Consider the following 27,460-nt stretch of genomic DNA (forward strand, 5'->3'; position numbering starts at 1 on the left):
CTGTGATTGTTACTCTGTACATTCACTTACTGACTGTAAAATAAAGCAGCTTAACAATTCGTATCTGGTCTTATCACACTAAGCTGAGAATCAGTCCACCATATGGAGGTTGGAGAAGCACATGAGGACACGTGCAGAGGATTGCAGTATCCAGTTCACGTCTCAAGGGGTCTCATTGTTACACCCCCAGGTCACACTATTGTACATCTAGATACAAAGTAGTTAAAGAAAACTCCTGGTTGTAAAGGACACACAGTACATTTATGGAAGAAACCAGAGAGACTTAACCAAAAAGAATATCTGGGGCAGACGTGAAATTAGCAACACAAACATCCAAAGATTGTGAAACTTGATTATCGGCAAGCGTGAACACAATTACATTTCCCCAACATGCCAATTATTGTACAGTCTTAGCAAATCAAGCAATTTATGCAGTGTAATTTCAGCAGTGACATTTGATGTGTAAAGTATACATACCGTTTCAGATGCTCGCCTCATCGCTGTGTTCTCATTTGCGAAACAAGCTGGGCATGCTGAAAAAGGGCAGAGAGCAGTGGACAGATAGCAAGATTAAGCAACATTTACAACAGAATTAAAAGGATTTTCTTTTTGCAAGAAAAGTGTGGAATCTTTAAGAAAAGAAAATGTACAATTTTCCTCCCGTGTGCATAAACAAATTGAGTAAATAGAATGTCTGCTGATACTGAGCAGTGGGTGGTTGGTAGGGATTACATGCAGAACAAGACAACAAGGAAAAAGCCTTGTCAAGGTGTCAGAGATGCAGCCTGTTTTTTAAAAAAACTTTTGCCACAAAATGTGTTCTTTAATTATTTGAAGGCTGCAGTACCATTTAATTACACACAGTAAGGGGGTGAACAAGACTTTTAAACCCTCAACGTGAAGCAGTGGAAACGGCATACAGCTGTTAGCAGTGTCAAAGTGAAAATTTCATTTTTCCTCATCCAAGTGCGTAGTTTAGATTACCTTACAAGCAAAAGAATCAAACTTCAATTTACAAATGCAATGAAATTTATTTTGTGATTTCAATTCATTCTAGTTCTTCACAATGCAACATCACAAACTCAATTCAAATCAACATCTTAAACACCTGAGGCAATTTAAAATACTAATTTACAGTATAGCAATGTACACTCGATCACGTGCACAAGCTAATGTACATTATTTCCATTCTCTCCATTGCACACTCATGATCCAAGCATAAAATTAATTGGCAAATTTGTTATATATTTCAACTGAATATTCATTGGTAACTAGATTAGAAAAAAATTTAACAAACCAACTTTTCCCTAAAAGCACCTAAAATTAACATGGTTTCTTAAATTGTGATGTTATATGGATTTGAGCCAAAAGGAAGACAGAGGCAAAAGAAGCAACAATCAGTAGTTTTCGCAATTTCCTGAGTGCTAACATACAACCTTGTAATTGTATTCTATACTGGAAAGATCAAATTAAATAGGTCAAAGGGCCTCCTTCATCTGAACTTAGTGTGAACATATCTAACTTCAATTATCACATTATAATTTGTCCCATTCATCGTAACAGTAGTTTGCTTTAGCATTTCTCAAAAACATCTCAAATCTCAAGCACATACATAGATCTGATGCAAGGTCATCGACCTGAAACATTAACTCTGTTTCTCTCTCCACAGATGCTGCTTGACCTGCTGAGTTTCCAGCATTTTCTGTTTTTATTTCAGGTTTCCAGAATCCGCAGTATTTTGGTTTTGTTACATACAGTCTGTTGCTCTTCAGGGTACAACAGAGTACAAGTACAGAGCAGATAGGGTTAGATGAAGTAAGGTGGGAGAAGGCTCGTGTGGAACATAAACACAGGCATAGACCAGTTGGGACGAATGGCATGATTCTGTGCTGTAAATTCTATGTAATTCTATGTAAGTGCAATACACTCCTAGGAATTAGTATCATTTTAGAACATTATGATTTAGTGTTTGTAATAGTTGGGATTGATTTTGAAATAAATTACATTAACCAGATGTTAAAGAGCTTAAATGTAATAATGGAAACTTATCAACCCATGAAAAAGGAAATCGGAAGGGACGGCATTTCCATCACATAGGTCTGATAGTTTTACAAACATGTGTTTATGAATATGAATCAGCATGTTCTGGATAAAATGCAAATGATAATAACTTCAAAACACTGCTCAGTGTTGTCACTAGGCTTATGGAATCATACAGTTTTACAGCATGGAAAGAGGCCATTCGATCCAACACACCCATGCTGGCTCCCTGAAAGAGCTATCCACTTAGCCCCTTTCCCCATACCTTTTACATTTTCTTTTTCAAATATTTATTCACTTCCCTTTCAAAACCTATTTTGGTTTTATTTTTTCTTTCTAGTAACTGCATAAGAAAATTATCCTAAACTCTCTCTTCGTTCTTTTGGTGATTACCGTAAAGTAATGGTCCTCCAGTTACCAACTCACCGACCAGTAGAAATAGTTTTTTTCCTATTTACCCTATCAAAATCCCTCATAATTTTGAGCAGCATGTTATAGCACAGAGCCAGACCATTCAGGCCATCAAGTCTATGGCAATGTTTTTTTTCCATGAGCCACCTAGTCTAATACTATTTTCCTGCTCGCTCCCCATACTTTCTTCAAGCTACCATTCAATTCTCTCTCAAAAGAATTTATCGACTGATTCAAGAATAGTTTGTGACAGAAAATCTCTCATTCTAACTAACCTCTATTTTTCTAAACCCCCCCCCCTTTAATTCTTTGTGTGATTATTTTCAAGTTGTTGCCTCTTGTTACATTCTCAGCAACCAGTGCAAACAGTCTATCACTGTTTACCTTACCATAACTGGTCATAATCTTTTAAGGGTTCTTTCTAGTCACCCTTAATCTTTTCAGCTTTAGTGAAAAAAGCCCTAACTTCTCAAGTCTCTCTTCATAACCCCAACTAGCCATCCCTGATAACAACAATCTACGCTACACCTGTCCCATTGTTTTTATATTCCTCCAATAATGGGGTTCCCAAAACTGTATACAAAGCTCAACCGGCAATCTACAGCCTTGCAGAAGTAGTGTAAAAAAACAAGGATTCGGTTTCCTTTTTTTTTAAAATGGCCATATCTATTTGCGCTGTCCCCTTTAATGACTTGAGTACATTCCTCTGCTCTTCTACTCCACTTAAAATCTTATCATTTAAAAAGTGCTTTCCTTAATTCAAAATATATTATTTCACATTTTTCTACATGGAACTGCATCTGCTACCTATCTGCCCATCTCGCTAGCCTATCTAAATCTTCCTACAATCTTTCATAATCCTAATCACCACATGCCATAACCTCCAAACTGGTATCTTCAGCAAATTTTGATATTGTTCCCTCAATTCTTAAGTCTAGACCATTTATGTATAAAAGTAAGAACAGCCCCAACATGAAAATTGGTGGAGCACCATTCACTCTCTCTATTCCTAGGAATTTATTTAATTTCCTACCCTTTGTTTTATGCCCTCTAATCAGCTCTCTATCCATATAGCCACATTCCCCATCTTTGCTGTAATCCCATCATATGGAACTTTATCAAATACTTTTTGAAAATCCATATAAACCACATCCATTGAATTTCCTTTATCTATCCTCTATTATTCAAAGTGCTTACCGACAACTGAAGTAAAACTAAGTGTCCTATAATTTCCTGGCTTATCCCTGTCTCCTTTTTTTGAAGAAGGGAGTCATATTTTTGAGCCTCCAGTCCTCTGGCACAATTTTCCTTCCCAAAGAATTTTGGAAAGTTAGTCAAGGCCGTTGCTTTTTCTTATGAAGTGTCCCACTGAATCCTGATGCAAAGCATCAGGTTCGAGTAATTTGTCTACCTTAAGTTTGAATAATAATCTCCACTAACTAGAATGTAGACATTTCTAGTGGTTTTACAATGTTAATATGTAAGTGAAAACAGACACCAAGTACTTATTTAGTATTTCTGCTTTTCCCTCGCTCTCCACTACAAACCTGCCTCCTTCAACTCTGTTAACAGCTCTATCCTGACTTTCACCATCCTTTTACTAATAATGTGCCTTTAAGAAAGTCTATTTATTGCCCTTTATATTTTTTCTTAATTTTCTCTCATTATTCTTATCCATTAGCCTTTCTAATTTCCCTTTTTGTGCACAATTCCCACTGCTTGGTTCTTTGCAAGGGTGTTTAAAAGTTAAAACACAAATCTTCCTGTAACATAACCATCACACATTTAAAAATAAGCAATGCTAGACTGTAATGATAAAAACAAAATAAGGTTTGTAACATTAAAAAAGTATATGTTTCACAATAACATGATTAAATTTAAATATAAAATTGTCTTTCGTGTCATAGAGTACATTCATTAATGTTTTTACTTTAAAGCCTCAGCTTCTCCTTAAAGCCTAGACTTTGAAATTATATTTTTGTCCAGAGTCACGACTCTGTAAATTGAAGGTAGATCTTGCAGTCTAGCCATGCGGAGTGCGATTAATTTCCCAGGATACATCAGGAGCATTTTATCAACCCAACTGAAGGAATGCTTCTCTTCAACCTGCAATAGTATCTATTTGTTTGATTTTCACAATTATTTCTGGAAAAACTAGAGGGAAAATTTCAAAACCTTTACTCAAGTAAAGTTTATGTCATGTGTTTTTTTTTAAGAAAAACAGAAGGGCACTTATCTAGCAGAGTAACAGAAACTGACGCAGACAGATTGAACATGACGGGCAGTACTTATTAAACATCTGTGACAGCTTTTGTTTATGTTTGAATTCTAATGGAATAAAGAAACTGCCTTTATGCATAATAGTATTTCAGTTTTTGATTTATTTGTTTACAAACTGGTTAATGAATTTCAGTAGGTTTTCAACTAAACCTTTAAAAGGAAAAGCTATCAATTTAATTTTTACTTCAGAAAATGTGTCAAGCGAGAAAACAGAAGAGAGAAAAGGGTAACAGACGGACAGAAAAAGACATAGGCAGAGAGAGACATTCTCCTTTTATTTCATACATTCTCCCATTCTTCACATTTACAATTTCTAAACAAATCACATTTACATAGGATTTAGTTATATAGTTGTGGTGGGTGGGTAAAACACTAATTATTTGCTGCTGAGTGGAAAATCCTGTAAGATATGTAATGTAAATTAAAATATATTAGCCTGATAACAATTAAACCATTTTCTTGTTCTCAAGTTTTTAATCCAAAAACACACTTTAGGATTCATAGCTAAATAATGTTTTTTGTGGTAATTTCTGGAAGTGTTTATGATTGACATGAAGACTGGCCATTTAGAGAAGATGCTGGCCGCAAACCCATGACCCAAACTCCCTCTCCAGAAAATTACTGACTGAACTTTGTTAGTTGAAAATTTAAATAAATTTCAGATCAAGTAACCACATTTGCTATTCCAGGGAGACATAGGAGTGGAATCTGGATATTTATTTACTTAATAAAAACAGTATTTTCCCAGGAACCAATCACAAAACAATTAATTCAGTGTTTGCAAAGATCCAACAGAAACGTACATCCCAGTGCTGCCAGACCCACACCCATTGCAGTCATACTTTGCCTTTTCCAATTCCCACTGCTGACAGACTCCAGGAATCCACCAGAGAACCAAACCTCACATTCCACTCCCAAATCCAATGAATACAGGTCCCCCTCCACAGTGCCAAATTCCAGGACTACAATCCATTACTGCTAAACCCCAGGACTCTCCCCCAGTACTACCAAAACCCAGAACCACACTCTAGGGCTGCTAAATCCCATGAAACCTTCTGCCCGAGTTCTGTAGAACACCAGGTACGTACATTTTTGAACATGTTTCCCCCACTCTCCTCCCACACTCCCGTGCTGCTCCAGGCCTCCTCTGTGATTTTTTGCTGGTGAACATTACGTCTCACTCCCTGGCCATTCCGTGCTGCACAGGTTGCATGGATTGCGTGAAGTCAGGGAAATTTCATTAATGAATTGTATAGAAACTTCAGAAGATTGATACATTTAACAGGGTCCCTCTGATTTCACAAAATTTAAGGCAGTCAGCAGAACCCATGAAAAACAAACATTCAACCCTAATAGTGACCAAGTAAAAGAAAAGAGGAGCGAAATACATATAGAACAAGTAAAAAGGGTAAAAAAAAACTAAAAGATCAGAAGGCAACAGGGACAGGAACAGAATAAATTGACTGCTGGCTTATCTATTTAACCAAAAAATATGTAGTCTTTTAAAGCACTTATCTTAGTCACCAAGTCTTAAGGCATTTAATTGATTTTACAAAATAAGTTTGACCTAAGTATTGATATATCTGCTCCTAGTGCTATCATTGCACTTCATACAAATATATTAAAAGCAAAGAATATATACTGATCAAACCATTCCTGCCATGTAGTGGGTAGTGTAATTTGAGTAGGAATAAGTGCTGGATGTTTTAAAACTACTGGAAGCAGCCTGGATGATCTCTAACATCATACAGGGCCCCAAAACAACTGGTGAACACATACACTCCAGTTGGAACCATAATCCCACCCCACCCAGGCCCAGATGTCTGTGGCGAGCAAAACATTCTTTTAATCCAATCCATCCTGCTAGGCAAACACTCTTTATATAATGTAAGAGGAAATAATTCAATGTTCAATTCTCATTAATAGGATATCCATTTATGGCAGTGGTACTCATAACGCAGCCAGGGGTAACATGTGGCCAACCTCCTCCTTACCACCAGTGGCCCTTGCCAGATATACTGCTTGATGGATTTCTGCTCATGGTCTGCTCAGCAGTAAAATATTTTCACTACTAAAATTCAGTGCTTTACATCTCTTGCTAACCATCTTGCATTCTCCTCTCCCTCTTATAAAGTGAGTGGTGCTACAAAAAATAAGTTACTTTTGTTGTTTGAGAGAAATGCAACTGTCCACGGTGAGACGTTTGGAAGAGGAGCTCGCTATGTGGAGAAATCACGGACACATCATCTCATTACTCCATACTGCAACATGTTGGAAGCATTCCTGAATGTGCTCTTGAGCAAGACACTATTTGGGACTCTGGCTCGCAATAGAAAGTTGATGAAGTTAAATTAAGCTTCTACTGTAACATAAATAAAGCTTTTCTTCTCTCTCAACAGAGGATGTGGATTTTGTGCTTGTGAATGTAGAAATTGTCATTTTCTGTTGGTTTACTAGAAACTATCACCATTACACATTATTCATCCTGGGCAAACTTACACAAAAAAAGGGAAACTGCAGAGAACTACATATGCTGATCTTGCCATCTTTTACAGAAGAACAGTGACAACATAATTGACAACTTTCTTCTTCAGTATGACATCTTAATATTGTGAAGCAAGACACTACATTCATATTTAACCCAGAAACTGTACCACTTTTTAACTGAAAGCATTTAAATGCTTTGATAGTATTAACACTTCAAGTATAAGTTTGACATAACAGTATTCTACTTTTCCCCAATCTGGGAGCAATACAGATTTTCCAATTCCACACTGCTTTCAGATCAAGAGAAAACAGAGAACTGTGCAAGTGTTCAAATCAAATGCTAGCAATATTTTTAATGATCCTTTTGGCTCTTCGCTAATATTGGAAATATTTAAAAAGCAATTCATGGAAATTTCTGAAACTTTAAAACTGAAGCTTTCTTTGCTGTGGTACAAAGGTGCTCGAGATGGTCTCACATTCAATGTGAAATCCTGAACTGATGTTGATTTGGCTTCAGTTTGCTGCCCCATTGAACCTGCTTTGCAGTAATGGAAAATGAGTATAACCTCTGTGCAACATAGTCTGTATGAAATTCAATAGGGCTCTGCCAACAATTGATGGTAACAGCCTAATAAAATGAAAAATTTTGAGCTGATTTAACAAAATTAAAAAATTGAAACAATGGTCTTATTATACGCCAGTCAGTATGAACATATCACTACAAAGACTGATCAAACTGTTCCTGCTCTCCATAAAAGAAGTGATATTATTTTGATCATTTTCTTCAGCATGACATAACCATATTGTAAAGCAACACTACTTTCACATTTAACTCAAAAAAAACTTTATAAAACCAGTACAGTTTCTAACTGGATGCTTGAAATTCATTATTTCCATATAATTCATAATTCAAAATATTCGATTTTTAAAAAAAATTATAATTAACAATATCCTCAAGTTAAGCATGGGATCACTATTCACCACAAGCAATAAACTGTGCCAGGATAAACTCCAGTCTAAGAATACATAGTATCAGACTGCATGGAGAGTGCATCCATTTGATTGAGAAGCTGAAGCTGGGATTGAACCTTAAATGACACTTACACTCCTAATATAGATTACATGTCCAATTTGATAAGAACTTGGGTTATTTTAAACTTATCAGTATATGCTTTACCTCTTGTGTTTATTCCATTAGTTGACTGCTGCTGTTGACTCCATGGAGAACAGCCAGTGATAGCCCTAATCATCGTTAGTTAACTATACAGTACCATCCACCAACCCTCGCCACCCTCCCCCATGTTCATCTCAGAATTCCCAGAAGAATATACTCAATGACCAGAGCTGAACTGAGCTATATAGACCAGCCAGGGCCCAAATTCAATGCCCAGTCTGAGCTGAGTTAGTTGATCTCAGCCAATGTAGCAGTAGGATTATTCTAATTAGCCTCAGCATCCCTAGGCTGGGGTGGGGGAGGAAGAATCAGCCAAGATCCCCATCCCTAATTCCTACTGATAAATGCAAGTCTGTGAATTCAGGATCATGTTCAACTTCGACACTCTCCACAATAGTGTAAATTGTTAATACTCATTATCCAAGCTGACACATGAAGTACTGGCACTTGAACAAGATACTGGCAATTGTAAACAATTTTACAACACCAAGTTATAGTCCAGCAATTTTATTTTAAATTCACAAGCTTTCGGAGGCTACCTCCTTCCTCAGGTGAACGATTTCCACATCGTTCACCTGAGGAAGGAGGTAGCCTCCGAAAGCTTGTGAATTTAAAATAAAATTGCTGGACTATAACTTGGTGTTGTAAAATTGTTTACAATTGTCAACCCCAGTCCATCACCGGCATCGCCACATCAAGATACTGGCAGGTAGCTAGCAGCTTTGGAACTGCATCCCAATATGATGAAGAGGATGGGAGAAAATTGGTTATTATTTTAATAAAACAAATTTACCATTATGGTAACTCACCACGAGGATTGCTCTGAAAGAGTGGTCTGGGAATCAAAACAGATTTTTCAATGATGCCTACCCATAAGAACATCCATTAACAACTTACCACACTGCAAAAAGTTAGCAGTGCAAAAGTATTTCCATGGATTTCTCAAATCTGCTCAATACCTTAAAACAATCCAGTTGTAATTCTATGTAGTTTCCTCTTGGTTTGTCACTTTTTCTTCACACGTACTAACAGTTGCCATTAATAAGTACTATATCGCAAAATAAAAGTTAATTGTAGTTACCTTTAATAACATAGGCTTCCGCTAAGAGTCTTTTCTTATAAAGCGGTCCATCGTCAATAGAAAGGTCATCGATCCCTACTCGAGCATACATGCTGAGTGCATCGCGATAAGACCCCTCCACAAAATGCAGTTTTGCTAAGGTAAGAATGGCTTCAGTCATCAGGTTGTGCTGAAAGAGGAAACCAAAGCTATTGGTGCCCATCATAATAAGTTTATCTGATTTTAAAAAAAACTTAGTGGCTTACTGTATGAGCAAATTGTGAGAATAACAAATCTTTACCTAGTCTCAAGTTTGCTCTCATCTTCAGTAATAATATAGCAGTTGTATGTTTGTATGACCAGTTGCAAGGTAAATTCCTTTACATTCTGATCTACGCAGGATACACAACATATAGCTCTGAAAGAAATGTCGCATTACCGGTGGTAATAAATTCATTAGATTCCAACTACTGACGTTGAGCAATGTAACCCATGAGTGAGTTTTCATATCTGAAACGTGTGCTCAATCTAGACTGATGGAAAAATATCTCCTCTATCTGCAAGGATCTTATATAAAATGAATCTGCACACAGTCTCAAACCAGGTCCTTGTTTGGGGCCCCAAAAGACAATCTAACTCAGAAGGTTGGCATGGGAAATGGAAAAATGTTAACACTGGTGCAATAAAGGATACTCTCCTGGGACTAGGGCAGAGTAAAGGGAGCTTCTCTCTACATCTAATCATATTATACTTGACCTGGGAGTGCTTGATGCTGGGTGACTGCAATGGAAAATATTCCATTCCACAAAACTAACATCCCTCATTGGAGGAGAACAAAATCAAAGGCTACTTTTTTTTCGGTATGTAAAGAAAAAAATTAACAGTGCTATACTTTAAAAAGATACTGAAGTTTTTGTAGTGAGGGTCAAGTTCGGGAATTCAGAGTGTGTGTACACAGGCAACTAACCTCTGCTCTTCATCCCGGAGTTATTACACATCACAGAACCAGCCTCCATAGTAAAGAACAAAGGTCAACAGCTAATACACAAACCATGCATTCCTGAAGTTGGCCTCCAACTGAGAGGAAGAAACTTGAAAATTCTCATAACCAACGCATAGATTTAGGGAAAAACATTCTTAAAATTTTTCGGATACTAGAATATCAGCAGCAGGAAACAGCTAATGTGGAAAACTCACAAACTTTCTCCCTCTGTAACTCATTATTTTCATAATGGTTTAACTCGATTTAAGGATCTGTATAAGATGGATAGCTGGGATGAACCACGGGGAGATGAGGGAAAAAAAACTACAACCAAAGCTTCAACAGTTAAGCCAACATTTAAAAGCAAACTCAGTGCAAATGAAGGTTTGCTCAATTAAATGTATGCCAAAGAGGAGATCGTAAAGATGGTGGGGGTTACATTAGTTAACCTCCAAAAAACAGGCACTAGGATTGCAGTGGGCAATTAAACTGCGCCCAGTCGTAGTGATGCAGGCAGCATGTAACATTCGTGCTGCCAGATGATTTAAATGATTACTGCGTACCACCAGCACTATCTGCGCTGTTGATTGGTTGCACGCGCCAGCAGGGGGCTCCGATATTGGGAGTGGCTAGTACCACTTAAAGGCAGCCTGCTCCTCTTAAAGGGGAGGTGCACTGTGGCTGCAGGAAGTCCTTTGGCAAGTGCTGGAAGATATTGAAGAATGGCTGTGCCTGCAAGAGAGCGTGCACCAAGGTTCTCGAATGATGCACTAGAGGCAAACCTGCTGTCCTCTCTCAGGATGACAGTATTCCTGCTTCCACCCCTGCCACTCCACCAGTGCCCTTGCTGTTGCCCATCAGCCAGCCAGCCAGGCAGGCCAGACTGCTGCAGCCCAGGCCGAGATCAGTCTGAAGCTGGGCCCTCTGCACTCTCCTCCATTGAAGGTCAACAGTCTTCCACCACCAATGCTCCAGCCACTGGGGATGCACCTCCTAGGAGCACTAGGAAAAGTAAAGGCACACGAACAAAAGGCACTAAGGGAACGCACAAGAGTGAATAGTATCAGTTTGTTAGAATCATTTCATGTCTAAATCTATAAATGTGGTTATGAATTTGCATTTGGTGGCGGTTTTCAATTCTGCGATGAGCTGAGGGAGGAAGCAATGTGTAATCATAAGGAGGATGATTTGATGGTCATGTGGGAGAGGAAAGGTAAGAAGTGTGGAACTGTTGGTGAATGGGGAGGTGTCGTTGAGGTTACTGGTGTTGCTCATTAATCATCTGATCACAGAGAGCCTTGGCAGTCAGTGCCCGTCTATCTTGTTGCCTCCCTGCCTCTTCCTCCACCTCCTCCAGTTCTCACCAGATAGGCCGTAGCAAGAGCTATTCCCTCAACATGGCAAGGTTGTGCAGCATGCAGCATACGACAAACCTTGATACCTGCTCAGCTGAGTACTGCAGGGCTCCTCCAGAGTGGTCCAGGCAGCAGAAGCGTTGCTTGAGGATGCCTATGGTGTGCTCTACGGTGTTCCACGTGGCAGCATGGCTCCCACTGTACACTTGCTGTACTCGTGTGTGCGTTCCGGACCGGAGTCATGAGCCACTTCATGAGGGGATAACCTTTGTCACCCAGTAGCCAGCCTTTGACTTGCCGTGATGGTTGAAATATAGGTGGCACGTTGGACTGCCGCAGAATGAAGGAATCATGACTGCTGCCAGGATAGCAGGCTGGGTGTGGTTGTACACCAGCTGCACATTGAGGGAGTGGAATCCTTCACTATTCTTGAACATAGCCGATTTGGAGCATGCACAGCAATATGCGTGCAGCCAATGGCACCCTGCTCCAGGGGAAGCCTGCAATGTGAGCAAACCCTCGCGCTCACTCATGCTGCTTGTCTCTGGCAAGAGGAAACAAGATGAATCTGTTTGAGTGCATACAGAGCCTCCGTGACCCCCTCCCCCCCTCGTACAGCAGTGCACTGCAAACTGAGATGTTGCTTATCTCTCCAACAGCATCCTGAAAGGAGCCAGAGCTGTAAAAATTAAGCGCCACAGTTACCTTAACAGCCACAGGCAATGCTGTCCTTGCCCTGCTCTGAGGCTGCAGCAATTGACACATTTCAGTCACAACCTCTTTAGTGAACCGCAGCCTTTGGATGCACTGGTCGTCGCTGAAGTTGAGCTAAGAGAATTGGTCCCTGAAGGCCCTCGTTAGATATGGCCTCCTGCTCAGTGCCCTACACCTCCTCCCTCTTCTAGCAGCTTGTCCTGCTCTGCGTCGCCTCTTTGCATGCTCAATTCCCAGAGGAAGCCCTAGCAAGCCACCATGTCTGGAAAAAACTTTGGTCAGCACACTATTTTAAATGCCACTAACAGTACTGCAAGACGATTCTCTATAAAATATTGCAACTTTCTCCAAGTATAGGAAGCTTCCACAAACACAGAATAACTAATCCAGCACCAAACCTGTAACTCCTGCATGCTCCCTTTAAATAGCGCTGGTCGGGGGGGGGGTCCTTCATGCCGTTTAAGTCCTGTTCAGCTGTACAAGGTTAGGACAGTGAATTGGCTGGAGCATGGAGTTCCAAAATGCCGCTGGCTGCTTCAAATCAGTGTTGCACACTGATTTATGTCATAATCTCCCTACTTTACATGCTGCCGGCGTTCACTAGGTGCGTGTATGTAACCATCTTTACCAAGATGGCGTCTTGCGCACTACACGTCAGATGTGTGCGCGCGCATCTCGGACGCCATTTCCGGGGCTTAAGAGTCCACGTAGCGCCTATGAAACAGGCGCTACATGGCCCAATTTCGCCCCCGGTAAGACCAATGTTCAACAAAGTACTGGTCTTCTTAGGTCAATTAGGGCTGTAAGGAAAATAGGGAAGACTGGGAGAGGATGACTAACAAATGGGTTGTCAACCAAACAGATTACAGAAGTGCAGTTGAAAAAGAAGCGAGCACAGGAGATTGCTTGGCCATGATGGCTTCCAACAATCAAATAGCCCTTTATCATCCATTATCCCTACATGCACATGAAACCAGTTTGGTGAGATGCATGAGGGCTGCTGAAACTCAGCATTAGTCACGGTTTTCAGATGTGGAGGCCTAAAGGAAAAAAAAATTGTTGGGAGGACTAAAATTGATTTCTTTCTTCTACAAAGAAAGTTTTATAAAGCTGTGAAAATTAAACTCAGGCATCTCGGAATGTGATGAGAGATGATGTGGATTCATACAAACACCAAAGGAAGCAACACGCTTTCACCAAGGACAATTTATTGCATAAAGAGCAGTCTGACAATGATGGACATCATCTCAACACCTGAACAATAGAAAGTCAGGGGAAAAGAAGAAGGCAAGCTGGTATTATTGATCTAAGTCTGCCCCATTTTTCTGTGAACTACATTAAAGCAATTAAGTGGGATTCTGCCATTCTTTTATTTTGTGTAACCAAATCCTTAGGGTACAGTTAATGCAACAGATCAACATTTCACACACCACTGTAGTTGGGCGATGGATCACCATCCTTATTTCAGGGAGTAGAAGAAACATAGGATCAGGAGTAGGCCATTCAGCCCCTCGAGCCTGTTCCGCCATTCAATTAGATCATGGCTAATATGTACCTCAATTCCATTTACCACACCTCGCTCGCCTTTGCTCCATATCCCTTAACACCTTTATCTAACAAAACTCTATCCATCTCAGTTTTGAATTTTTCAATTCACCTAGCCTCAATAGCTTTTTGAGGGAAAGTGTTCCAGATTTCCACTCCTCTGAGAAGAAGTGCTTCCTGATATCACCCCTGAATAGCTTAGCTCTAATTTTAAGGTTATGCCTCCTTGTTTTGGATGCCCCATCACAGGAAATAATTTCTCTCTATATTCCCTACCAAATCCTTTAATCATCTCAAATACCTCAATTAGATCACCCCTTAATCTTCTATACTCAAGGGAATACAAGCCTAGTCTACACAACCTGTCCTCATAATTTAACCCTTTAATCCGGTATCATTCTGGTGAATCTGCACTGCACCCCCTCCAAGGCCAGCATATCCTTCCTGAATGCAGTACTCTAAATAGGGTCTAACTAGAACTTTGTACAACTGTAGCACAACTTCCACCCCTTTGTATTCCAGCCCCCTGAGATAAAGGCCTACAGAAGTGGATATATTGTGTGGGGCAGGTTAGATGGACCAGAGGGTCTTTTCCTGTCTGTCACTGTTCGTATTCCATTAGCCTTTTTAATTAGTTCTTATACCTGTCCAATAGCTTTTAGTGATTTCTGTACTTGCACCCATAAATCTCTCTGCTCCTGTACAGTTCCTAGCTTTTTACCATTTAGCGAATACTCTGATCTATCTTTCTTTCTTTCTTTCTTTGGTCCAAAGTGGATGACCTCACACTTCCCCACATTGAACTCCATCTGCCACAGTTTTGTGCATTCACTTAATCTATCAATGTCCCTTTGCAACTTTCTGCTCCCACCTACACTACTACTGTGCCACTAAGCTGTGCTTAGGATTTTGGGCGGGAGCTGATCTGATACTTCACACTAGTAGTTAAAAACATTGTGTTGTCAAATGACATATTTAAAAAGCATCACATTAGATCTATTATATCTTCAATGGGCACTTTTGTTTAACCAGGGATGGGAGACAAATTGGTTGAGTTACAGTGAGACTGTGAACAAAAATGGTTGCAATCCTAGCACCAGTCAAATATTTATATTGTTATTTCTGGCCAAACCTGAGGTGAGATAGCTTAACTGTGAAACAGGTCTTTATTGTGCTCGGAAAGGCAGCCTGGCCACATCATTTGGGGATGTGATATCAATGCAGAAAGTGCACATGTTGGGACTGATGTAGCATTAAACATGCTTCCATGACTATCTGGGGCGGGGGAAGGGTGTACTGTGTTGGGAAATGTTTTTAGAAAACACCCCCACGTTGACTTACAAAGGGAAATGCATTTCATGCACTCACTCACACTCCTGTTTGTTTATTCATTTAGTGTATGGTATTCTCTTACGAGAGCACGTATTCTCATTTCCCCTTTTTGCCGGTCCCTTCCCGGACTACACAACCCCAGCATCTAGGAGGGGAGAGCTTCCATGCTGCTGCTACCGTCATCTTCGGACAGTCACCAGGTGAAACTTATCATCATCAGATTTTTGCCTGGCCACCACTCAGTGCCTTACTACGGCAATGCGTCCAAAATCAAGAGGTTTGCGAAGTACAGGATGGAGGGATTAAACAGGCATTCCACTACTTCATGATCCCACATGTTGTGGAGCTCTAACATTTCAGCCAGATTCCCTTTGAAAGCAATAAAAGAAAATACCGATGCAAACCATCAGTCTGATCTAAGGGTATATTTTCCTCTGTATGTAAAGTTACATTGTGGAAATTTATAACAGTTCAGTAAAAATACATTTTTTTTCCATTAACTTTACACATAGGAGGAGAATATAACCTATTGAACTAATAAATAAAATGTTCCTGGTTCCAAATGTAAGACACATTCTTAAAAAGAATGACAGATTACTAACATCCTAAATTATTGGCTGAAACATAATTTCATAACCTTAGGGAAAACAAAGAAGGACCTAGCAGAACTCTACTCATGACCAGCATCTGGCATTAGCCCCAAAACTACATCTCATTCAATAATCTGTTACTTTCCAGTGCTATGCATCAAGTAGTTTACTATATATACTCAAGTAGCTGCAGATTCCTCTAGTTGCTTTTTACTTATCACCTTATAAAAAGATAGGAAAGGAGAAATCTAAATGCAAGATATGGATTCATGCTCTATACTCACTTGCAATTTGCCTCCGTTTAAAATACTGCTCAAGTGCTTTTTGGCTTCTCTCATTTTGGGTTCATTCTTTTCCATTAACGGAGTGCAATCTTTCAGCTTGGCTGTGTTTTCCTTCAGGCACTGTTCCAAGAGGACTTCAGCAAGCAGCAGATTCCCAAAATCATCTTAATTTCACCATTAATAAAAAAAAAACAATTTTTTTAAAAATACTTTAGCATTGCCATAACACATGCATTCACAGAAGAAAGTTAAAATTTAATTCAGTGCTAGCCTTTATTCCCGATCCATTAATACATTTAACAACTATATAGGGCATTTAATGTAGAAAAACATCCCAAGATGTTTCACAGAAGCATAGTCAAACAAAAATGGACACCAAGCCAAAGAAGGAGATATTGGGAGGGGTTTAAAAAGAGGAGACGATATTGGAGCAGCTTAGGCAGGAAATTCCAGAGTGTGGGGCCTAGGCAGTTGAAGGCAAAGCCACCAATTGTGGGCGAAGGGAAAGGGGGGGGTGGGGGATGCACAAAAAGCCTATAGTCGAAGGAACAGAGAGTTTGGATCGGGTTGTCGGACTGGAGGAAGGGGGCCATAAAGGGCTTTAGACACAAAGGTGATTTTGTTTTAATTGGAGGTATTGGGGAACTGGCAGCCAATGTAGGTCAGTAAGGACAGGGATGCTAAATGAACAGCCCTGTTTAGTAGCTTCACTGAGTTGATGCTTGGTACTGCTACTGGTATGCTCTTATCTTAAAGCCTTCAGCAGGACCTGGATAAAATCCAGGCTTGGGCTGACAAATAGCAAGTTAACATTTGCGTCACATAAGTGGCGTGTAATGACCATCTCAAACAAACAAAAAAACAGCTATCTTTTCATGACCTTCAGTGGCACCACCATTGACAAGTCCCCAACCATTAACATCTTAGGCATTATCATAGAAATTTACGGCACAGAAGGAGACCATTCAGCCCATCAGTCACCAGCCGTATCAACAATATGGTTACACAAGCAGGGTAGAGGCTGTGTAATCTGCAACATGTGGCTCACCTCCTGACCTTTCCAATATCTACAAAGCTCAAGTAAGGAGTGTGATGGAATACTCACCAATTACCTGGGTGGGTACAGTCGGAACAACACTTAAGAAACTCGACAACATCTTAGAAAGAGCAGTCCACATGATCGATTCCCCTACTACTGGACTCAATATCCACCCCCTCCACCACCATAACACTGTGGCTACACTATGTACAATCTACAGGATGCACTGCAGCAACTCAGGAATCTTACTTTGACAGCCCTTTCCCTGTGACCCCTACCATTGAGAAGGAGATCAATGTCATGGAAAGAGCTTCACCCCATAAGTTCCCCACCATCCTGACGAACATATATCGCCGTTCCTTTATCGTTGTTGGGTCCATATCCTGGAATTTCCTATCTAACACCACTGTGGCAGCATCATCACCACAAGGATTGACTGTTCCAGGAGAAGGCTCATCACTACCTTCTCGGGGCAACTAGGGATGAACAAAAAATGTAGTCTTGCCAGCATCACCCACATCCCAAGAGCAAATTTTTTTTAAAATTATCAAAAATTAAAACTTTCTAGGGAGGGAGCTTACCCCAGATGCATATCTATCTATGTCTTATTAAAAATCTTATATCTGCATGCACTTCCTGTCTACAAAACCTTACACCCTGTTATCCCCATGTCATATTTTTATCAATTTTTTTATAATAAACCACCTGTTAGCATAGCACCTGTGCAAAATCTAACCTGGAGGTAGCGCTATATGATCTTTCTCGCTCAAAATGATATCTGAAATTTTATCATCCACCTTTTTTCTCCACAGTAACTGAAATTTATAATGTCCAAAATGGAACAATACACCTGTGCACCAGAGCAAGCCGCTCCCCTAATCAAACCTGACATGTCACTGCCCAGATATGTCCAATTCATATAAATTAGGATGAATCTAACCCGTCCAAACCATCCTATCAACCTCCTCTCAATCATCGGGTGTCATCTAGTGACACCTGCTCATTGGTTCTGGTGGAACCCAAACCGAGCGTCATTCAGCTCCAAAGCACATCACAGCCTTATCCAGACATGAATGCAAGAGCTGAATGGCAGAGGAGCAGGGGAAAGTAGCTGCCCTTGACATTAAGGCAGCATTCTACCGAGTATGGCAGCAAGCAGCCCAAACAAAACTGAGGTCAATGGGGGCCAAAGGGGAAAAACCCTCCAGTGGCAGGAATCATACTTGATATAAAGGAAAATGGCTTCAGAGGACATGGCACCTAATTGGCCAAAATTTAAAAAATTCTAAAAATTGCATATTTCACTCGAACATGATTAAATTTATCCACTGAATTTTCCTTTGTTTCCCCTCCAGTAAACCACCAAAAGATTATAGGGTATACAAACAATCATTATGGCAGTAATATTTTTATTTACATCTTTCGTCTGCCTCTAGTTAACCCCCAGCTGCCATGTTCTCAGACAGGAATTCTTGCTCTGTCCCTGATCACCCTCCTTTTCTCTTACATGTTTCTATTTTCCTTGGTTTCTCCTCAATTCCCCATCTCCTCTGTCTCAGCTGGATCTCCCGCTCTGCTACGTCCAGGTGGCCCCTAAAATTAATCTGAACTAATGCAAAGTTCTTGCTCCCAATAAGGCTTCAATCCCTAATTCACCCATTAGGGAAATTTAAAAGTCTTTAAAGCAAACTGTTCACCCCAAATAAAACAATATTTTGTTTAGGTTAGAGTCTACTCCTAATAATTCAAAGTTGTTTTTGCACTAAAAATATTGAATTATCCAATAATTTGAATTAAGCAAAGTGAGAATTTAGTGCTAAAAAGAATTGAATTATTAAATAATTTGAATTAAACAACTTCCAATTAAGAGGAGACGACTGTATATAGTTTTCTTTTTATTTAAAACAAATTTAGAAAAAAAGTACTGTATTACAAATTATAGAGGCAAAAAAAGAGACTACAGCCTGGAAAGTACTCTATGCAATATCATTGCCAGAACACTAAACACATTCATATCAAGTTCCTCTATCAGTTATTTTAAAATAACTGGCTTAAGCCTCCGTTAAAGTTGTAGACAGATGAATTGGACTGGAATGTGTTAAGCCATCTTATGGTAACACTGCACCCTGAAATTTCCAGGCTGATTTGTAACTCCCCCATCAGAGGCATTTCTGAGAGACATGATAAGATGTTATAAAAATGCAAATCTTCCCTATTCCTTTTGATCATTCTCAGTGCTCCTGAGCCCTTTGTTTTAACATCCCCTATGCTTAAACCCTGTCCCTGGCTTTGTCGCAAGCGAGACAAATCCAAATCCAAAAGTTCCCAGATCCAACGTCACCAGTTTCTGTACAGCAGCTCCTGACTAAATATATCACTGTTTGTTTTTCAGTTGCTATGGGAATGAGCATACCAGTGGCACCAACTGGTACCTATACAGTCGTTATCTGCTGCAAAACAATACAAAACATGAGAACACAAAACTTCACACAGCTTTTAGAATAATGAAAATCATATGTTTTCCCAAAGCCTTGAAGTCAGTGGTCAGGTCACTTGTTTCCCCTACAATTTTTTCCTTCCTTATCTTAATGGCATCAATTTGAACTGAGGAACAATTCCATGAGTGCCAACCATCCTCCGGTACCTTACAATGTAGCCATTTTTTAATACGCCTCAACAGCAAATGTCAATAGGCCAGTCAATCACTGAAAAGCCCAATGTTGTCCTTGCTAGAAATGCACTATCAGGGGCTCTGAACTGGCAGCCACCAAGTGCACAAGAGTAACTTAGGAACTATTCCAGTTTTCCCCTTCACAAATGGGAAGCACCGGGCCTCCATTTGGTGCCTCACCACAATGGCATGGGTGGATCAAGAACTCAGCATAGTAGGTGATTGAAACTGCGCTTTGTTGTGTTCCAAAACAACACTTTTCAGATCTAACATATACTCTTGGCGTGTTCAATTTTCTGTTAAAGCAAGTAAATGAGTGAGTTTCTACAAAGAACATTTTATTGAATAGGAGGTCTCTTGCTGTCAAAAAATTTCCAAGTGAAATGAGCTTTCTTTCAGTTCAAGGAAGATAGGTGTTGCCAAATCTGACAAAAATTTAGTTCCATCAGTACCAACCGTGAGATGCAGTTTTCCAAAAATGTTAGGATTCTCACAGATATGCAAGATGGTTGGTTGGGTGAAGGACTAAAGAGCTTCTTTAATCATTTTAGGGAAAATAGAAACATGTGGGAGAAAAGGAGTGTGACTAGGGGCAGACCAGGAATTCCTGTCAGAGAACATGGAAGTTGGGGGTTGGCCATTGTTGAGGCAGGAGAAAGATGTCTAATGAAAGGTACTGACCCACAAGTAAAAAATGCACATCAGGTTAGTACATTTCTATATATTAAACACTGTATCAAATTAGAATTAGCAGCTTTTTATCAAGTCCAAAACCAAACTAGACCAGGATTGGGACTGGGCAGGGCAAGAGCAGGGTCATGGTTTAAGAACAGAATCTTAGAGATGACAGCACAGATGGCCCATCACATCTGTGCCAGTGCTAGCTCTTCAACTGGAGTTATTTCCTCTAAACCCTTTCCCCATATCTTTTTGATTTTTTTTCCAAATACTTATTTAATTCTCCCTCCAGTTGTTCCACTGTCAAGTCAGGGAGCCCTGACACTATATTCAAGCTAAAGTTACACTATAATTATAGCATCCTTGTAAAGCAAAACCAGTTCACACCAATGTTACAGCTGTAATATGAATGCAACCGTGGTTATTTCAACATGATATGTATGAATGCAAAAAAAAATTAGATTTTAAAATAACCAAGAAAATGTGACAGTCCCATATGTAAGTAATTATGAAGAAAAATCAACAGCAAAAGAGAAGTACTGTAACAAGTCTCTGCCGTTTGTATCTCTAAAGTCAATACAGTTAATGGAGAAAATGAGAATGCACGCTAAAAACAAAAAAGTTATTTATTCATGCAATACATAACATCTTCTTCAGATTTCTGCAGATCAATATGCAATTTTTACACAGCGATTACTGCAAATCTCCTTATTTATATCTCCATGGACTGTCCAAAACAATCTTTTCTCAACTTTGAATGTTCATTCTTAAAATAAACTTTTCGAATTGTAAATAAAATTTAAAGAGCAAAGGTCAACAAACTGTTCCAACACAGACAACGTATTGCCACTTAGAATTCGGAAAAAAGTTGAACATAACTTACCATTCTCCGAAGCTTTGGGTGAAAGTTGCTTCACAAGATTTTGGACTTTGTCCCATTGACATTCTCCCCTGCATTTTTCTATTTCTGCCTCTAATTTGTACTGTGAAAATGATATCCTGGAAGCCATTGCAGTTTGTACCACCAGACAAGGAACTACTGCCAAACACCCAAAACACCCACCGCGCCTGCGTTATAGCTCAAAGCACGCTGGGAGTTGTAGTTTTGCCTTGCTTTTAAAACCAGAAACGAAACTTTGAGACTTGCCCCAAAGCTTCCTCTCAAGAAGATAAATTTCAAACGGAAAATATTGGAAATTTTAAGAAAAAAAGTTCTTAGAACAAATAAAACAGTCAATTTTCCATAAGCCTCTTATTTTGAAAATGCATATACCTCCTTTAAATTAATTAACCATTTACTTGGCATCGGGTTTTTTTTATTCATTCATGGGATGTGGGCGTCGCTGGCGAGGCCAGCATTTATTGCCCATCCCCAATTGCCCTTGAGAAGGTGGTGGTGAGCTGCCTTCTTGAACCGCTGCAGTCCGTGTGGTGAAGGTTCTCCCACAGTGCTGTTAGGAAGGGAGTTCCAGGATTTTGAACCAGTGATGATGAAGGAACGGCGATATATTTACAAGTCGGGATAGTATGTGACTTGGAGGGGAACATGCAGGTGGTGTTGTTCCCATGTGCCTGCTGCCTTTGTCCTTCTAGGTGGTAGAGGTGCGGGTCTGGGAGGTGCTGTCGAAGAAGCCTTGGCGAGTGCATCCTGTGGCTTTTTTAAAATTCGTTCACGGGATGTGGGCGTCGCTGGCAAGGCCGGCATTTATTGCCCATCCCTAATTGCCCTCGAGAAGGTGGTGGTGAGCCGCCTTCTTGAACCGCTGCAGTCCGTGTGGTGACGGTTCTCCCACAGTGCTGTTAGGAAGGGAGTTCCAGGATTTTGACCCAGCGACAATGAAGGAACGGCGATATATTTCCAAGTCAGGATGGTGTGTGACTTGGAGGGGAACGTGCAGGTGGTGTTGTTCCCATGCGCCTGCTGCCCTTGTCCTTCTAGGTGGTAGAGGTCGCGGGTTTGGGAGGTGCTGTCGAAGAAGCCTTGGCGAGTTGCTGCAGTGCATCCTGTGGATGGTGCACACTGCAGCCACAGTGCGCCGGTGGTGAAGGGAGTGAATGTTTAGGGTGGTGGATGGGGTGCCAATCAAGCGGGCTGCTTTATCCTGGATAGTGTCGAGCTTCTTGAGTGTTGTTGGAGCTGCACTCATCCAGGCAAGTGGAGAGTATTCCATCACACTCCTGACTTGTGCCTTGTAGATGGTGGAAAGGCTTTGGGGAGTCAGGAGGTGAGTCACTCACTGCAGAATATGCAGCCTCTGACCTGCTCGTAGCCACAGTATTTATGTGACTGGTCCAGTTAACTTTCTGGTCAATGGTGACCCCCAGGATGTTGATGGTGGGGATTCGGCGATGGTAATGCTGATGAATGTCAAGGCGAGGAGGTTAGACTCTCTCTTGTTGGAGATGGTCATTGCCCGGCACTTATCTGGCGCGAATGTTACTTGCCACTTATCAGCCCAAGCCTGGATGTTGTCCAGGTCTTGCTGCATGCAGGCTCGGACTGCTTCATTATCTGAGGGGTTGCGAATGGAACTGAACACTGTGCAGTCATCAGCGAACATCCCCATTTCTGACCTTATGATGGAGGGAAGGTCATTGATGAAGCAGCTGAAGATGGTTGGGCCTAGGACACTGCCCTGAGGAACTCCTGCAGCAATGCCCTGGGGCTGAGATGATTGGCCTCCAACAACCACTATCATCTTCCTTTGTGCTAGGTACGACTCCAGCCACTGGAGAGTTTTCCCCCTGATTCCCATTGACTTCAATTTTACTAGGGCTCCTTGGTGCCACACTCAACATAAAATATTAAGATTGCCAAATACAAATGCTAATATTGTAAAATATAGAATGACTTGGATGTGATCTTTGTTGTTGTGAAATATCATAATCAGAAATATATTTTGCTCTATGTTCTTTGTGGAATGTAAAGCTGGAGATCGTGCCTCATTGAAGTAAACTCAGATTTTTAAAAAATGAAAATTATTGGGTGGACAGTGTTGGTTTTTGTAGACTTTGCTCATTGATGATCTCTTAATCATTTTATTATAAAATAGCACACATACTTGTTTCCTGTTGTTTTTGATGATTTGATAAAACATGCACTACATCAATGTTTTTAATTCTGATGTTATAATAAAATAGTGTTTATAATCCAGGAGTCATAATATAATATGCAATGTTTATAACCCTTGTGTTATAATAAATCAAGCAGTGTTTAGTGATTATAATCCCAATATTATAATAAAACATGCAGAACATCAATGTTTAAAATTTGATGTTACAATAAAAAATGAAGTGCACAGTTTTTATAATCCTGATGTTACATTAAAACATGCAGTGCAGTGTTTATAATCCTGATGTTATAATAAACCAAGCAGTGCACAGTAATTATATTCCAGATGTTATAATAAAAGGTACAATGCATCAACAAGGAAAACACGTTGTGCACAGGGTTTCTAATCCTGATATTATAATACACATGCGCCGCACAGTATCTGTAATCCTGATATTATACTAAAATATGCAGTGCACGGTGTTTTTTTCTTGGGATGTGGATAATGCTGCAGTTATTGCCAATCCCTAGTTGCTCTGAGAAGGTGGTGGTAGGCCTTATCCTTGAACCACTGCAGTCCTTGTGGTAATGGTGCTCCAACAATGGTGTTAGGTAGGGAATTCCAGGTTATTGCCCCAGGGAGGATGAAGCAAAGGTGATATATGTCCAAGCTAGAATGAGTTGTGACTAGGTTTGCCAACTTTGTTTGAATGTATTCCTAAAGGTTTCATCACATGGCCACACGCTTCCAACTGCCCCTCCCAGTTAAACAGTCTATTTTCCCATCATAATTAATAAAAGAAATTGTTCAAAGAAAATAAACAAAAACACATTTTTTTTAATGCTCCTATGATTTTTCTCCTGGGTTGCTCCCAGAAATGTCCAGGAGATTAATCTTTAATTCCTGGTGACACCAGGATAATCATGGAAGGTTGACAACCCTAGGTATGACTTGCAGGGGAACTTGGAGGCGATTCTATACCAACGGTATTGCTGCTCTTGTCCTTCTTGGTGGTGGAAGAATAGTGCTTATAATCATGATGTTATAATAAAACATGCATTATACTGTTTTTAATCTGATTTTTTAAAATTCATTCTCAGGATGTGGGTGTTGTTGGCAAAGCCAGCATGTATTACCCATTCCTAGTTGCCGGTTAATAGTGTTGCCAAACCTCCAGGATTGTCCTGGAGTCTCAAGGAATTAAAGATTAACCTCCTGGACACTATTGCGAGCAATCCTAAGTTTCTTTGAGCACTTTTGTTTATTAGTTATGAAAATATTAGATATATTTGACCGGATGATGCTTCGGGATGTGAGAGATCATGTGGTGAAACCTCCAGGAATAGTTGGCAACTATTCAGTATAACTACTAGTTATACTGAAACATGCAGTTGTGTTTATAATCCTATTACACTAAAACATGCAGTGAAGTCTTTTTAATCCTGATGTTGTACTAAAACACGCAGCACAGTCTTTTCAATACTAACGTTACATAAAATTACATAGAATTTACAGCACAGAAACAGGCTATTCGGTCCAACTGGTCTATGCCGGTGTTAATGCTCCACACGAGCCTCCTCCCTCCCTATTCCATCTAACCCTATCTGCATATCCTTGTATTCCCTTCTCTCTCGTGTACTTATCTAGATTCCCCTTAAAGGCACCTATGCTATTCGCCTCAACCACTACATGTGGTAGCAAGATCCACATTCTAACCACTTTCTTGGTATAGACGTTTCTCCTGAATTCTTTATTGGTGACCAACATATATTTATGGACTCTAGTGTGCAGTGTACAGTCTTTTTAATTCTGATGTTATTCTAAAACACGCAGTGCACATTGAATATAATTCACTCTCACTGTCCTACTTGCAGTTTTCCTCACCCTGTTGTTTCCAATTTGACGTCACTCGATCATTGAACCACAATTCCCAGAGTTCCGGGGAAATTGCGTGTGATGTCATAGAACGTACGTCGTAACTCATCAGCCAGAGCACGGTTTCCATAGCAGCGGGGCCTGGACTCGGAGTGAAGGAGGCCCGAGAGCGGGTGATGCTCTAACCGGGAAGGATGTTCCGGTCGAGGTGAATAGTTAGTGATGATTTCGCTGAGCAGCGGCCTCAGCACAAAGGGAGGGGCGGCACACAGGAAGGAGGCTGAGGCAGGGCACATAAGGGGCTTAAAATCTTAGGGATTTCATTCCATTGTCCCATCGTGTCGGCGCCACTAAACCTGCATGGGAGCCAGAGACCTGTTGAATCCGTTTCCAAGCCCTAAAACCTCACTTCTGTGACTGTGACTAGCCACTTGGGATCATGAATTCTATATTTTAATACACTTTTTGTGAAAATATTTCCTCCTAACCTCCTTCTGTATGCTTCTACTAATCCTGCATGTATGCCCCTTGTTACCAGTTCACCAACCAGTGGAAATAATCTTTGACTATTTGTCCTCTCAAAATTCTGAACACTGGGATAGAAGGGAAAAAACTTGCGTTTATTTACTGCCTGTTACATTCTTGGGATGTCTCAAGCCACTTCACAACCACTGAATTACTTTGAAGTGTAGTCACTGTTTCATAGGCAAATGCTCACAGTAATGGCCTGCAAATTAGATAAATAACCAGATAATCTATTTTGGTTGTGTAATGAATGTCGGTCAGGAAACTGAGAGAACTCACTGCTCTTCTTTGAACGGTGTAATGACATTTTTTACATCCGCCTGGATGGTCTCATTCAAAGATATTAAAGACCCCTTCCTTAACCTTCTCTGCTGTGGTGCGTACAGTACTAGTTCCTTAACTTCCCCTCTTGGTATCATCCTAGGGAATCATCCCAAAGAGTCAGTATTTCTTAGAGAGAGAGCATCCTATACAAAATTTAAATGTTTGTCAATTTTTAAAACTAAAGGTCGGAATATTTTGCAGTGTAGATGTAAAAAGAAGAATTGGAAAATATTGGAAAATTGAAATAAAAATGGGAAATACTGATAGTACAAGCAAGCTTGTCAGCATTTAAAAACACAAAAATCAAGAAGTTAACATCTTGGATAGAAACTCATTTTCAACTCGTGCTGAAGGGTCTGTTAAACTAATATTTTTTGCTGTATAATTTTTTATGATTGGTACAAGTGTCTTGAAATCATTTACTGTATTACTGCCAGAGAATCAAATGTTTTGGTATGCTTACTTCTCTAGTTTTGCAATATTCTTTGTGTGGGCATCTTTTTTTCCATCTACAGTGACACTCTCTGGGATATAGCTATGGCTCAAGTTTCAAACAAGAATGAGGACAAGGAAAATGGAGAAGACTTGGAAATCAGGGAAAGATCTGTATTCTTCTTGGGAACTAAAAGTGGGGTAAGCTGCAATGTAGGATAGCCAAAAGCTAAAGAATAGCATTTGCGGTATGTCCCTCAAAAAAGTACTACTGTAGAATTTTCCATTGTTGCAGTGGACTCTAGCACCCATGTTGCAGAGTAGCATCTGTAATTCCAATCTAAGTTGAACTGTCAGATGAGGTGCTGAATGAAAGCTACCTCTTTCTCCACAAGTAGGGATGGAAAATCAGCGTGTCAGTTACTCAGTGGTGAGCCAGAACTAGTTTCCATGCTTACGTCCATCCAAATCTCAGTTAAGGGATGTTGCAAAAAGGAACTGAAGAATTCCATAAAATGTTGGTCTCAAGAAGTTCTTTAAAGTTACAGCTAAGTACTGTATTGCTATTTTATCTGTTGATTTGTATTATTATAAATTTGAATTCATTTT

At 40.1% G+C, this 27,460-nt stretch overlaps 2 protein-coding genes across 5 annotated transcripts in view; one reads left to right on the plus strand and one right to left on the minus strand.

Moving 5' to 3' along the window:
• Positions 1-21,661, minus strand: part of LOC137324463 (tetratricopeptide repeat protein 7A-like) — a 249,376-nt gene extending 227,715 nt beyond the window's left edge. For all 3 annotated transcript variants that reach the window (XM_067988771.1, XM_067988768.1, XM_067988767.1), the window contains exons 1-3: positions 21,526-21,661; positions 16,255-16,418; positions 9,474-9,642 (exon numbers count right to left, since the gene is read on the minus strand). In XM_067988771.1, the coding sequence (XP_067844872.1) occupies positions 9,474-9,642; positions 16,255-16,418; positions 21,526-21,652 (460 nt within the window). In that variant the 5' untranslated portion in view covers positions 21,653-21,661. The remainder of the gene's footprint in view (positions 1-9,473; positions 9,643-16,254; positions 16,419-21,525) is intronic.
• A 4,021-nt stretch (positions 21,662-25,682) lies between these two features.
• The window catches only part of dync2li1 (dynein, cytoplasmic 2, light intermediate chain 1), a 32,953-nt gene continuing 31,175 nt past the window's right edge, over positions 25,683-27,460 (plus strand). The window contains exons 1-2 of one of the 2 annotated variants that reach the window (XM_067988298.1): positions 25,683-25,778; positions 26,935-27,052. In XM_067988298.1, coding sequence (XP_067844399.1) covers positions 25,765-25,778; positions 26,935-27,052 — 132 coding nt within the window. In that variant the 5' untranslated portion in view covers positions 25,683-25,764. Of the gene's footprint in view, positions 25,779-26,934; positions 27,053-27,460 lie in introns of those variants that run through there. The other variant, XM_067988299.1, reaches the window with a different exon arrangement.

The sequence above is a fragment of the Heptranchias perlo genome, chromosome 8 (genome assembly GCF_035084215.1).
Source record: "Heptranchias perlo isolate sHepPer1 chromosome 8, sHepPer1.hap1, whole genome shotgun sequence".
In the NCBI taxonomy this organism is placed as follows: domain Eukaryota; kingdom Metazoa; phylum Chordata; class Chondrichthyes; order Hexanchiformes; family Hexanchidae; genus Heptranchias; species Heptranchias perlo.